The sequence below is a fragment of the Hippoglossus hippoglossus genome, chromosome 7, assembly GCF_009819705.1.
Source record: "Hippoglossus hippoglossus isolate fHipHip1 chromosome 7, fHipHip1.pri, whole genome shotgun sequence".
Lineage (NCBI taxonomy): Eukaryota > Metazoa > Chordata > Actinopteri > Pleuronectiformes > Pleuronectidae > Hippoglossus > Hippoglossus hippoglossus.
The window spans coordinates 26,548,373-26,560,872 of record NC_047157.1 but is presented as its reverse complement, the minus strand read 5'-3'; the positions used below and the strand labels follow the sequence as shown (position 1 = coordinate 26,560,872).

At 44.8% G+C, this 12,500-nt stretch overlaps 1 protein-coding gene across 1 annotated transcript in view; it reads left to right on the top strand.

Moving 5' to 3' along the window:
• The first annotated feature begins 1,898 nt into the window (after positions 1 to 1,898).
• Positions 1,899 to 12,500, top strand: part of LOC117764303 (sodium- and chloride-dependent creatine transporter 1-like) — an 11,522-nt gene continuing 920 nt past the window's right edge. Inside the window, exons 1-10 of the mRNA XM_034589958.1 lie at positions 1,899 to 2,296; positions 3,771 to 3,902; positions 4,809 to 5,076; positions 6,331 to 6,463; positions 7,788 to 7,922; positions 8,082 to 8,185; positions 8,364 to 8,488; positions 10,956 to 11,068; positions 11,415 to 11,552; positions 12,205 to 12,307. Of these exons, the coding sequence (XP_034445849.1) occupies positions 1,963 to 2,296; positions 3,771 to 3,902; positions 4,809 to 5,076; positions 6,331 to 6,463; positions 7,788 to 7,922; positions 8,082 to 8,185; positions 8,364 to 8,488; positions 10,956 to 11,068; positions 11,415 to 11,552; positions 12,205 to 12,307 (1,585 nt within the window). The 5' untranslated portion in view covers positions 1,899 to 1,962. The remainder of the gene's footprint in view (positions 2,297 to 3,770; positions 3,903 to 4,808; positions 5,077 to 6,330; positions 6,464 to 7,787; positions 7,923 to 8,081; positions 8,186 to 8,363; positions 8,489 to 10,955; positions 11,069 to 11,414; positions 11,553 to 12,204; positions 12,308 to 12,500) is intronic.

Genomic DNA, 12,500 nt, shown 5'->3' with positions numbered 1-12,500 from the left:
CAGGTGTTAGTCATGTCATCACCTCAGTTGTTTCTCCTCTGACTGACAGAGGAGTCACTGAGGTGAGAGTGAACTCCCTGAACTAAGGAGGACTCCAGGACGCCTCCTGCTGGTTCCACTGTGCTGCTGGAAACTCTTTGGTTTATCTCAGACGTCTTCAGAGACTTTGTTGAACTTGTGTCCTGATGTTCACTCCAACAGGAAACCGGAGAATATCGTGTCTCAGACTTCTTCACATTCATCGGAATTCGACAAACCAACCAACTCTTGTGTCGGTGATTTCAAAGGTTTTATCAGTCACATGATAAAAAGTCGACTGATGGAGTCGTAGACAGGTCAATCTTCCGTGCGCTCCATCGTGACATGTGACACGTACACATCCTCATATCAGGTTCAGTGTGTCTGAGGTGAAATCTTCGTCCAAGTCGTAAAGAGTCTGTAAACTTGTTTCTCTCTTCGTCACGGCGACGGGACAAAGATCAACATGTCGTGACACAACAACATGAAGCCGTTTCTTCTAGAGGAAGAGACGGAGGAACACTACTCCTGAAAGAGGTGGAGAGGAGGGAGGAAGGGATGGAGGTTGAAGGATAAGGAGAGAGAGATAGACTGGGTGAGGAGGTAGAGAGAGAGAGAGAGAGAGAGAGCGAGAGAGGGAGCGAGAGAGACAGAGCGAGAGATAGAGGGGGAGGGAGAGGGAGAGGGGGGAAAGAAACCTTCGTCTTGTGATGGGAATTTCTGCATTTGGGTAATGTTTAATAGAAGAAACAAACATGTATGTAGAAGGATGTATGAACAAATGTGTTCCCGTGAGTTAACTTAGACTTTACAAGTGTTGCTCAAGGAACTTAGATGTTTATGGCTTCCTCCCTTTGAGTGTCACTGAGCAAACGGTTCACTGCAGGGGTCACTCAAGGTGTCTGAGCAGAGGGGTGCGGGGATCTCTGTCTTGTATACAGGACTGAGGTCTTTGTCTTGTAAACGAAGATAAGGAGTCTCTGAGACAGATGGTTCAAGCCAGAAGTCACTCCAGGGGTCTGGGACAGAGATGGAGACAGGATGTCTGCCCACCCTGATCAGACATCAAGGAGCTAAGGAATACCTTTTGCTCCTCTCAGGGAGGGGCTTGTGATGTATAAATGTATTGATTCTCCTATGCTCTTTGCTCTTTGTTACACAACACTCTAGGTGATGTGTGGGGCGAGTCCATCTGCAGATGTTAGAATTGAACTTACCGAAAGACAATGTATGACTTTGTGTATGATTAAATATAAATTTCCACGACAGTCTTTACTGTAAGAACCTTTGATTTTGTGTTTTTCTACTTTGAATCTGAAGAATCGATCAATAAAGCATCAGACTCAGGCTCCACTTGATATTAATCATATCACCAGTGCAGCAGAGACTCTGACCAAACTGAATTTACACTCAAACAGAAGAACTGAGTGAAAGTGAAGCAGGTTCTTCTCTGGTTTGAAACTGGGACTGAAAGAAGAATCAAAGTGATCCTTCACTGAAGAGACCAGCGAACATCCACCAGGATTAAAACAGCTGAGAGGAGCCCAGGTGTTTCTGTGGACTGCTCCTTTACTGACTGATTTCACAGGACAAAACATCAAAGGAGTTCAAAGGAATCAAGTATAAAGGTAAACCCCCTGACACCTGGTTCCTCTCGGTTCCTTCCTGGTTTGTGGACTGGTTACTGACTAAGTCCTGCCTGGTTGTGGCCTAGTTCCTGCTTGATTCCCGCCTGGTTTGCAGTCTGGTTCCTGCCTGGTTCCTTCTTTGTTTGCAGTCTGGTTCCTGCCTGGTTCCTTCCTGGTTTGCAGTCTGGTTCCTGCCTGGTTCCTTCCTGGTTTGCAGTCTGGTTCCTGCCTGGTTCCTTCCTGGTTTGCAGTCTGGTTCTTGCCTGGTTCCTTCCTGGTTTGTGGACTGGTTCCTGCCTGGTTCCTGCTCTGAGGGATGGAGAAGCAGACCCTTCCAGCCTCCTCCTGCTCGCTGGTTCTCCTGGAGGAGACCAAAAAGAGCCCCCTTCTTATGTCCAATGGTGGCGGTGGCGGTCACCCCCCTGCGGCAGCTGCTAATGTCAGCCTCGTGGAAGGTTCTGGAGATGGTGGCGGTGGAGCTTGTGTTGGTCTGGACAAGAAAGGAGGCGTGGTCACGAGGCCTCAGCCGGGATACCCTGAGCGTGAAACATGGACACGGCAGATGGACTTCATCATGTCCTGCGTTGGATTCGCTGTGGGACTCGGCAACGTGTGGAGGTTCCCGTACCTGTGCTACAAGAACGGAGGAGGTGAGGCCCAATACACACACAAACACACAAAACTCAAGCTCCGCCCCCTCACCAAGCCAGCTTCTGATTGGTTTGTTCATCAGTGTGTTTATCGAAAATGAATCAGTAGCTATTCTGATCATCAATTAATCGTCAAACCAGGACTCTGGATTCTGTCCCAGCTCCACAGTGTCATCTGTGAAACGTCATTTCCCATAATCCCTCACACCAGCTTGGCAGACGGTAGAGGGTGTGTGGCTTTAAACACAGGGGGCGTGGTTTGAACAGGGGCGGAGCTTTGTTCAGTATCAGTGTGGCTATCGATCAGAGTGACAGCAGCAGGTTCGTGTGTGTGTGTGTGTGTGTGTGTGTGTGTGTGTGTGTGTGTGTGTGTGTGTGTGTGTGTGTGTGTGTGTGTGTGTGTGTGTGTGTGTGTGTGTGTGTGTGTGTGTGTGTGTGTGTATTCTTATTGAGCTGCCCTGCCACCTCCCATCTTTTTCCCCAGTCATGATTCACCAGCAGCTCATGTTTTCATGCTAGCCTAACACACCAGAATACTGTATTGCGACATGCTAATGCTAACCTGACTGCTAATTGACTGTGCTGTCATTCAGTTGTTATTTAGTTGACAATCAATCCATCAAATTTTTTGTGTATAGCCCACATTTCCAAATCACAATTTGTCTCATAGATCTTAACAAGGTGCAACATCCTCTGTTCTTCACCCTCAACAAGAGTAAAACTACAAAATAAAAACAAGAGCATGGGGAGAAAACGTAGAAACCTCAGAGAGAGTCACATGTGAGGATCCGTCTCTCAGGACGGACAGAAGTGCAATAGATGCTGCGTTCAATTCAGTCTCAAAAGACGGATCGATGAATCAGCTGATCATTTCAGGGGTTTGTCGACATGTGGGGGGGGCATCACTGTGACACATGAGGATTTTTATGGTTAATAGTTTAAAGTGTAGACGTGAGTTACTGTGACTCAGGAGTAACTGCTGTCTCACCACGTGGCAGTATTATTTTATGATGCACTGTTTGTTTGAATGAATGAATGATTACTCATCTACTTTTACTACGAACTGAGACGAGAGACATGAATGAACAATTAGGAAAACCCTCTCCCTGGTATTTTAATTGGTGTGATCGACACACACACACACACACACACACACACACACACACACACACACACACACACACACACACACACACACACACACACACACACACACACACACACACACACACACACACACACACACACACACACACACACACACACACACACACACACACACACACACACACACACACACACACACACACACAGAGAGAGAGAGAGAGAGAGAGAGGGAGAGAGATGATGTCATAATGTCGTGTTTGATGATGTCATGATGTGATAGATGACATCATGTGAGATGATGATGTCATGACGTCGTGTCAGATGAAGTGATGTCAGTCGATGTTTGATCATGTGTCTCGTCCTGCAGGCGTCTTCCTGATCCCGTACATGCTCATCGTCTTTGTCGGTGGAATCCCCATCTTTTTCCTGGAGATCGCTCTGGGACAGTTCATGAAGGCCGGCAGCATCAATGTCTGGAACATCGCTCCGCTCTTTAAAGGTGCAGTACGCCACAAATTCACCGCCTAAAATCTCTTTACATGGATAACTGAAAAACTTCAGGAAGCTCCGCCCACTTACTTTCCACCACTGAATCTTACATCGTTAAGATAGTGAGACTAAAACCAAAATCTCAAATTCTATCGAGGTAACAGGACGTTTCATTTTGGCTTTTAAATCTGTCATGTCCACTTTTCCTGTGGCTCTGTCCGTCTCTGCTGGACAGTCCACAAAGGTGGTGATCATAACCTTCGAGATCCCTGCTGAGGTCACGTTGCCATGGTAACAGACACAAATCCACGCAGTAAGCAGTTTAGTTGCGTTTGAGTGGACACGTCCGAAAACACACATTCAGCTTTTCTGTGGAGGTTTATCTGGAGGTGATAATCTGTGATCCTGCTCTACGTGCCTTCACACACGGCTGGAAAACTACCAGACACACACACACACACACACACACACACACACACACACACATACACACACACACACACACACACACTCTCGCACACCTTTCTTTGCCATCTAATTTCTTTATATCTTTGTTAGCCCTACAAACTATTTATCAGGTCAATGGTAACAGGAGCAAATGACCTTCTGTAAACCTCAGCTGGTGTCGGTGGACTTGATGTTGACTCAGTTCCACCTTCACAATCCCACGCGACTACACCCACGGTCAACACACATCTGCAGTGTCCCGACGGGGAGCTAAACACGAATCAGTGTATTAAATGAATGTAATAAACACGCACAAGTATGAAGCGGGTGCCTGGGTTTTGGAGGTCATGTGACTTTGGTTTCCTACGAGTGGTCAAATTGAAACGGTAAAATGAGTTTAGACACGTTACACATTTTAAGTCACATAAAAGCGACTGACTTCATATTGTGTCTTCGTCCTCTCCCTCAGGTCTCGGTTACGCCTCCATGGTGATCGTGTTTTTCTGTAACACCTACTACATCATGGTGTTGACCTGGGGCTTCTACTACCTGATAAAGTCTTTTAACTCCGTCCTCCCGTGGTCCACCTGTGACAACATATGGAACACGCCCACCTGCATCGAGACCTTTCATCATCAGCAATGCAGAAACGGCAGCCTCGCCAACACCACCATCGTCAACAACATGACCTGTGCCGACCTGGCGACCTCGCGATCGCCCGTCATTGAGTTCTGGGAGTAAGTTCTGGTTCTGATCAGTAGATTGTGTTCTATCGGGACACTGGGTCAGTTTGTTGGATTCAGTTTTTCTTGAGGCGACCTCAGGTGGGGCTCGTTGAACTGGTCTGGTGATGTTGGGTCACACTGGCTTTGTTTTTCTAATATTCTTCAACAGGTTTTAGTTCTGAGACATGAAATTTATTCTCACTTTTCAAATTTTTTAAGTTGAGCGGATTTTTCCAAGAATTAAATATGGCACCAAATATGAATATAATTTGACATAAGATTTTTAAAAGTTTTGTACATATCATTTAGTATTGAAGTTAAGATGTGATTGATTTGTCCTGCAGTTCAATCACCTCCACGTTAATGTTCTCTACGGGCTGTAAATGTCAGGCATAGGCTGTTGCTTCTGTAATTTAATTTCAGGCGAACAATAAATGTTGTCTGTATCTTTTTAGCTCCAGTAGGTGAACGGGCACGATATCCTCACAAGGTTATCAGAGAACATTAGAGATAAGTCACATGAAGCAGACTGATATCAGACTCAAATCAATGACCAAACTACATTAATCCAGAACCTGCTGCTCAGCCGTCACATCTGGACCGAGGACACTCACCTTTTAAATTCTCTGTGGATTTACTGAGACACAAATAACAAAGCTCAGACGCCTCTGACACATTAGTAAGGAATAATAAAACAAAAACAAGAAAGGACACATTCTTTAATAAGATAAATACAAAGAGTCAAACAATCCTTTAACTAATTATGACATAAATCTGTAAAATCAGTGCAAAGATCAGACTCTGAAGGAGAAAATAATTTTTCTAATCATCGTTGATATTCGTCATCAGAAGCTTCTGAAACAACAAGAATCAAAGTGATGTCTTGTGTTGGCTAACACTAGCTAGCGTTAGCTGTTGTTAGCTAACTGGCTGTCTTGTCACCGACAACATTAGCTCATGTTATAAAGAGTTAAATCACTGATGGGAGCTAACTGGATGTTTTCAGTTTGAACCCAGCATCCGTCCACATGGCATCAGGAAGCATCACAGAACAACTGAATAATGCTTTTAAAGTGTATGAAGAAGAAGAATTCCTCTTTGTGTTTGTTGGTCTGTGATGTTCACGTGTAAATGTGTTAGTTTCTGCTGCTGCCAAACTACAGTGGCTCCAGAACACTGAGATACACAATGACCAGATCGCCGGGTTCTGTCCACAGTTGAAAGGTCACAGCCGTGTGGAATAAAACCTCACGTGTCTCTGTGCAGGAACAAGGTGCTGAACATCTCGCCGGGTCTGGATGTACCTGGGAGCTTTCACTGGGAGCTCATGCTGTGTCTGATGTTCGTCTGGGTTCTTGTTTACTTCTGCGTCTGGAAGGGAGTCAAATCCACCGGGAAGGTAACACAAGCATGTCACTATCATCATTTTAATAAATATAATAAATAAAAGAATTTACATGGCATAGCAGGAATTTTAACTGAAACTGTAAAACTGTAGTTTCATTATGTCTTTATATGAGGACGACCCACAAGCTGTGTGTGTGTGTGTGTGTGTGTGTGTGTGTGTGTGTGTGTGTGTGTGTGTGTGTGTGTGTGTGTGTGTGTGTGTGTGTGTGTGTGTGTGTGTGTGTGTGTGTGTGTGTGTGTGTGTGTGTCTGTGTGTGTCTGGTCTCACGGCTCTCTGTACCAACACAAACACTTCACAGTGTTGATCATCAGCAGGACGCTGAAAGATGAGTGTCAGGTCAGAGCAGGGCGAGAGAGAGGGGGAGAGAGAGAGGGAGAGAGAGAGAGAGAGAGAGAGAGAGAGAGAGAGAGAGAGAGGGGGGGAGAGAGGGGGAGAGAGAGAGAGGGGGGGGGAGAGATAGCGGGGGGGAGACAGAGAGAGAGGGGGGGGGGAGAGAGGGGGAGAGAGCGAGAGGGTGGGGGAGAGAGGGGGGGGGGAGAGAGAGAGAGAGAGAGAGAGAGAGAGAGGGGGGGGGGGGGGGGGAGAGAGGGGGGGGGAGAGAGAGAGGGGGAGAGAGAGAGAGATACATCACGGTTCACTGAAAAAGTTTTATTTTCATTTTCAGAGGCTGAAGTTAAGACGTATAATGAAAGATTATTGATAATAAATAAATAATAAATAATTCTTTAATTACAGCAGATTTTAATACACAGAGAAAAGCAAATCATGTGTCCTTCATTCATTCCTTCTGGGAAATCCTCAGTAAATTATGAGTTATAGTTTTACCCTGAAAACTGGCATCATACAAAGACGGTTACTGCTCAGATCAGGTTCATATTTGTTTTCTCTCAGGTTGAGTCCGGTTCAAGGATCATTCACACGATCGGTTCCAGCTGCAGTTCAACATGAACCCAAACTGATCTCAGGTTGATAATTTTAATCACTTTTAATGTTAATGCTCAGAAAACACAGGACCTTCCTCAGACGGTCCATCGCTGCTGCTCCTCCTTTCAGCCTCTGTCTCAAACACATGGTTTTAGCTCCTGTCTCTTTAAGACCCCCCCCCCCCTCCTGATAAATTCCAGTCTGTTCTGATTGGTTGTGATTGGTGAAATATTTCTGGCGCATTTAGGAAAAGTCAGCCGCCACTCTCGCTTTACCTGGCTTTGTTAGGGGGCGTGGCAGACCAGCCGTTAGGTGTGTATTGTGCAAATATTCATAATAACAGTCATAATGTGTGTGTGTGTGTGTGTGTGTGTGTGTGTGTGTGTTTCAGATTGTGTACGTCACAGCGACCTTCCCCTACGTAGTCCTCTTCATCCTGCTGGTCAGAGGTGTCACTCTACCCGGAGCCTACGACGGCATCATGTACTACATCAAACCTGATTGGTCCAAACTGCTGGAGGCTCAGGTGAGATGTTAGTGGAACAGAAACCTCCGATCAGATTCTCCCAGAGAGACGCTGCTTTGATCCACATCTCCACGTTAACCAATGATGTCAGACTCTGAGCCGAGCAGTGAACGCATCACGCCTCTGACCTCTGACCTCTGACCTGTGATCTCTGTGTAGGTGTGGATAGACGCCGGGACTCAGATCTTCTTCTCCTACGCCATCGGACTGGGAGCTCTGACGGCGCTGGGCAGCTACAACCGCTTCAACAACGACTGCTACAAGTACGACACACACACACACACACTAACAAAGCAAATAATGATGACTCTGGAAAAACATCTGTTCATGGTGATGTTTTATATAAATGATAATTATACGATTCATGAACGATTAGTTCCTTTATTTCTTATATTGATTATTGATGGATGATTAATTGAGCTCGTCTCTCGTCTGCTGCAGAGACGCCTTCGTCTTGGCTCTGATCAACAGTGGAACCAGTTTCTTCGCTGGTTTCGTCGTGTTTTCTATTCTGGGCTTCATGGCCAATGAGCAGGGAGTCGACATCTCACAGGTCGCTGAGTCAGGTAAACACACACACAGCTGTTTCTCTCAAATATGCTCCTCCAGCTCTACTGTACATTAAGGGGTCATTTGATGATATAAAATGGGCTGAGACGTCATGATTGACAGCTGGTGGAACCGTGTTCTAGTCTTGATGACACTCAAAGCTCTTCACAGAACAGTTTTGCCATTGAGACAGTTATGGGCAGCACTTTCTCGATCAGCACAGCCGTCGGGAGCAATATTGGGTTCAGTATCTTGCCCAAGGACACGTCGGCACATGGAATGAGAGAGAATTGCACTGCTGACCTTTTGGTTCGTGGACACCTCCTGGGCTCACAGACTCTGGCTCCATCAGCACAAGATGGAGTTTGTATCCGAAATACTTCAGTGGAAATGTATCGTCCATCTTTATTTTCAGTCTCTGAACGTTGGAGCTGCAGGTTCAGCTCATCACTCACTGAAGGCTCATTTTACATGATCATTATTGTTGTGCAATAATGCATTAAACGTGATACCATAAAATGGTGTGCCTTTCGGCATTCAATAAATTTGGTTATCAAAATAAAATATTGAATATTAATATTAAAAATATTAATATTAAATAATAACTTTAATTGATTAAAGTTACCTCGGGGCACCACCCTTCAAAGGAAGGGAAAAGATTTATTGATTAAGTCTCATAAAAGTACTAACTACAAATTTGGAACTCTGATTAACAATTAAATTAAACTATAACCAAAATTACCATATAGATAGTTAGCTAAGTTGAAGGATATGGAGTTCTTGACAGTGTAGAGGTTGGCAAAATTCACTTATGCAACATTAATGAAAAAACATTTATGAAAGAAAAACATTTATTATGAATATAATAAAGTATAAAAAACACAAATTACTAACGGTGTACTTACTAAACAAAGATAGATATGTGAGTATGCATGTGTGTGTGTCTGTGTGAGTCAGCATGCTTCCAAAATGGCGGCTGGCCAAAGAGATAACACCCTTCCCCCTTTGGAATGTTTTACGACATGTAGCGGGGGTCAGAGATAATTAGGTGCTGCGATATGCGTGTGTCTGTGTTGGTGCCAAATTAGGGAAAGTTACTAGATGCATGCAAGGAAAGACTGAAGAGCATAACTAACATTAACTTTCAAATAACTTGTAACCACAATATCACAGCAACACAAATCAAACTTATAAACATCACATCAGAACAGTCTTTGCTTAGCCTAGTATAATTATTAAGCCCAGTTGTGTTACCTGTCCGTGGAAAGGAGAAAAAAGAAGTTGCTGTGCCGTTCGAAGTTCTGTGAAGTCGTCTTGCTGGTTGTGTGGCTCCTGCCTTCGTGGTTCTGTTGGGCTGTGCAGCTCAGTTGCTGTTTGAAGTTCTCCTGCAGGACATCGCGTCGCGGCTTAGAGGTTGGTGCGAGGAGGTTTCCTTGGTGAGATGAGCTGGAAGCTGCAACTCTCCTCCATGAAGTTGATTTGAGTTGAAAGAGTGAGCTGGACCGTCGCCCTTCTCCTCTGAGAGGATTCGTGGAAGGAGCGGTGTGCTCCTCTCGAAGAGGTGAATGGAAAGAGGCTGGACAGTCTTCTCCCCTCGGAGGGATTGTAGAAAAGAGGTAGAAAAGAGGGGGAACAGGCCTTATATTGGCCCAGTGACCTCACAGGTCATGGGGCCCAGAGTGACCAATAGGAGTTGAAACTTGGGTCCCTGGGGGGGTTTTCACACCTCTGTGTGACGTTGAGGCCCCTGGGAGACTGAGTCCTGGAGGGTCTGGTTTTCTCCAGAACAAAGGGACATTCAGGCTTTTGACTGCACATATAGGCCGAACTTTGTTTCACAAATTCCATGTCCCAACATTATTATTATAATAATAATAATGATCATTACAGTTGTTATTAGTATTATGATTGTTATAAGCCTCTTCACATGAAGCATCTCAATACAACACTGTTACAACCAGTTGGTGGAACCAGCTTCACATGCTGCAGTCTGAGGCTTTCATATGAAGAGAGAGTGTGTGTGTGTGTGTGTGTGTGTGTGTGTGTGTGTGTGTGTGTGTGTACGTGTGTGTGTGTGTGTGTGTGTGTGTGTGTGTGTGTGCAGTATTAACTGTGGGATTAGTGAACCAGGCCCTTTCACCTCACGACATGTGACTCGTCTTTATTTCATGAGGGTCTGCTCAGGAAACCTGTCGACACTCTAACCAACTACATTAAAGATGAATTTACACACATAACTTAATGGAGGATTTTGATTTATACGATGGAGTAGAATACTATTTATATAAAACATGAAGGAAAAACTATTTGGACATTTCCAGAATAAAGTTGTTATATTACGAGAATAAATAATTAGAAAAACAAATAATGAAAAAGAGAAAGATTAAGTTTGATTTGATCTTTCTCTAAGTTATCACAGAGCGGTTGTGATCACTGTAGAATAAAACTATTACTGGTGTATTTAACCTCTAACGTGTGCTTCAGGTCCAGGTCTGGCGTTCATTGCGTATCCGAAGGCCGTCAGTCTGTGGCCGGTGGCTCCGCTCTGGGCGTCGCTCTTCTTCTTCATGCTGCTGCTGCTGGGGCTGGACAGTCAGGTGAGCGACTGCTTCATCTCACTTCTGCAACATTCAACATAAACTGTATTCAGACATGAGAAAATAGTGTCGGACATTTCCTGGGATTTGTCTTTCACATATGAAGAAGGCAGCAGGAGATTCCAGAGCCTTTGGTGATAAGACGCCCGTGTGGATGAGCTGAAAACAACAACACTGATCTTTCCACAGCAGAATTTATACGTCATGTCTAGACAATCTTTACATTTAGATTTATTTAGTTAGTTATGTTAATTCCTTATTTTATTTCTTTCTGTCTGAGCTGCTGTAACCTGGGACTTTCCCTCAGAGGTTCGATGAAGTATTGACTCAGTGTCTCTGTCTCCAGTTCGTCGGCGTTGAGGGTTTTGTCACTGGAATCCTGGATCTGTTCCCTGGACAATACAACCATCGATATAAAAGGGAGATCGCCGTGGCGATATGCTGTTTACTGTGCTTCATTATTGATCTCTCCATGGTGACGCAGGTACGTTACAGACTTTCTGGATTTTAGTTCACGCGACACTATGTAACTGTTACTGAGCAACAGCGCCACCTGCAGCCACACGTGTTGATTAACTCAGTTGGGCTCTGTGTCCGAGTGATGAATTTGTTTTCATGTAGAGAAAAAACAAAGTGGTGCTCAGACTGTGACTGTCTGAAACACAACTGAATGCTGAATATTACCCATGATCCTCTGCTTCCTGACCCTGAAGAGCTGCAGCTGTAACAAATCCACCAAACTCTGTGTAGAGTTATTGATGTTTTCTAAGTTTCCTGCTGAATATTGGAGATAAACTCTGGTTTTTAAAATAACTTCAGAGTCTTTTTAACTGATCTCAGTTCAGCTTCACTCTTCAACTGGAGCTGGTTGTGACAGTTGAAGCTGACTCTCAGTCAGTTCTTCTCACAGGAGATGGAACCCACTCAGCAGAGTCACAGAGAACAGACGTTCAGGGAGAGAAGGAGGAAACTTTCTCCTTGTTCACACTCACACATCAGACTCTCTGTAACCAAGCTGTGGTGTACGGTTAAAACATCTACAAAAGCTGCTTTCAGACCTGCACTGCAGTTTCTCCGGAGGACGAGTACGTGTGAACGCAAATTTTAAAACTGGATCTTTATCTGTCGTCCTGCAGGGAGGGATGTACGTCTTCCAGTTGTTTGACTACTATTCGGCCAGTGGAATGACTCTGTTGTGGCAAGCATTCTGGGAATGCATAATAGTTGCCTGGGTCTACGGTATGACACACACACACACACACACACACACACACACACACACACACACACACACACACACACACACACACACACACACACACACACACACACACACACACACACACACACACACACACACACACACACACACACACAGTCAGTGAAGTATACTGTGTCAGTGAAGTATGTGATCTTAAAATAAGTGCAGGAA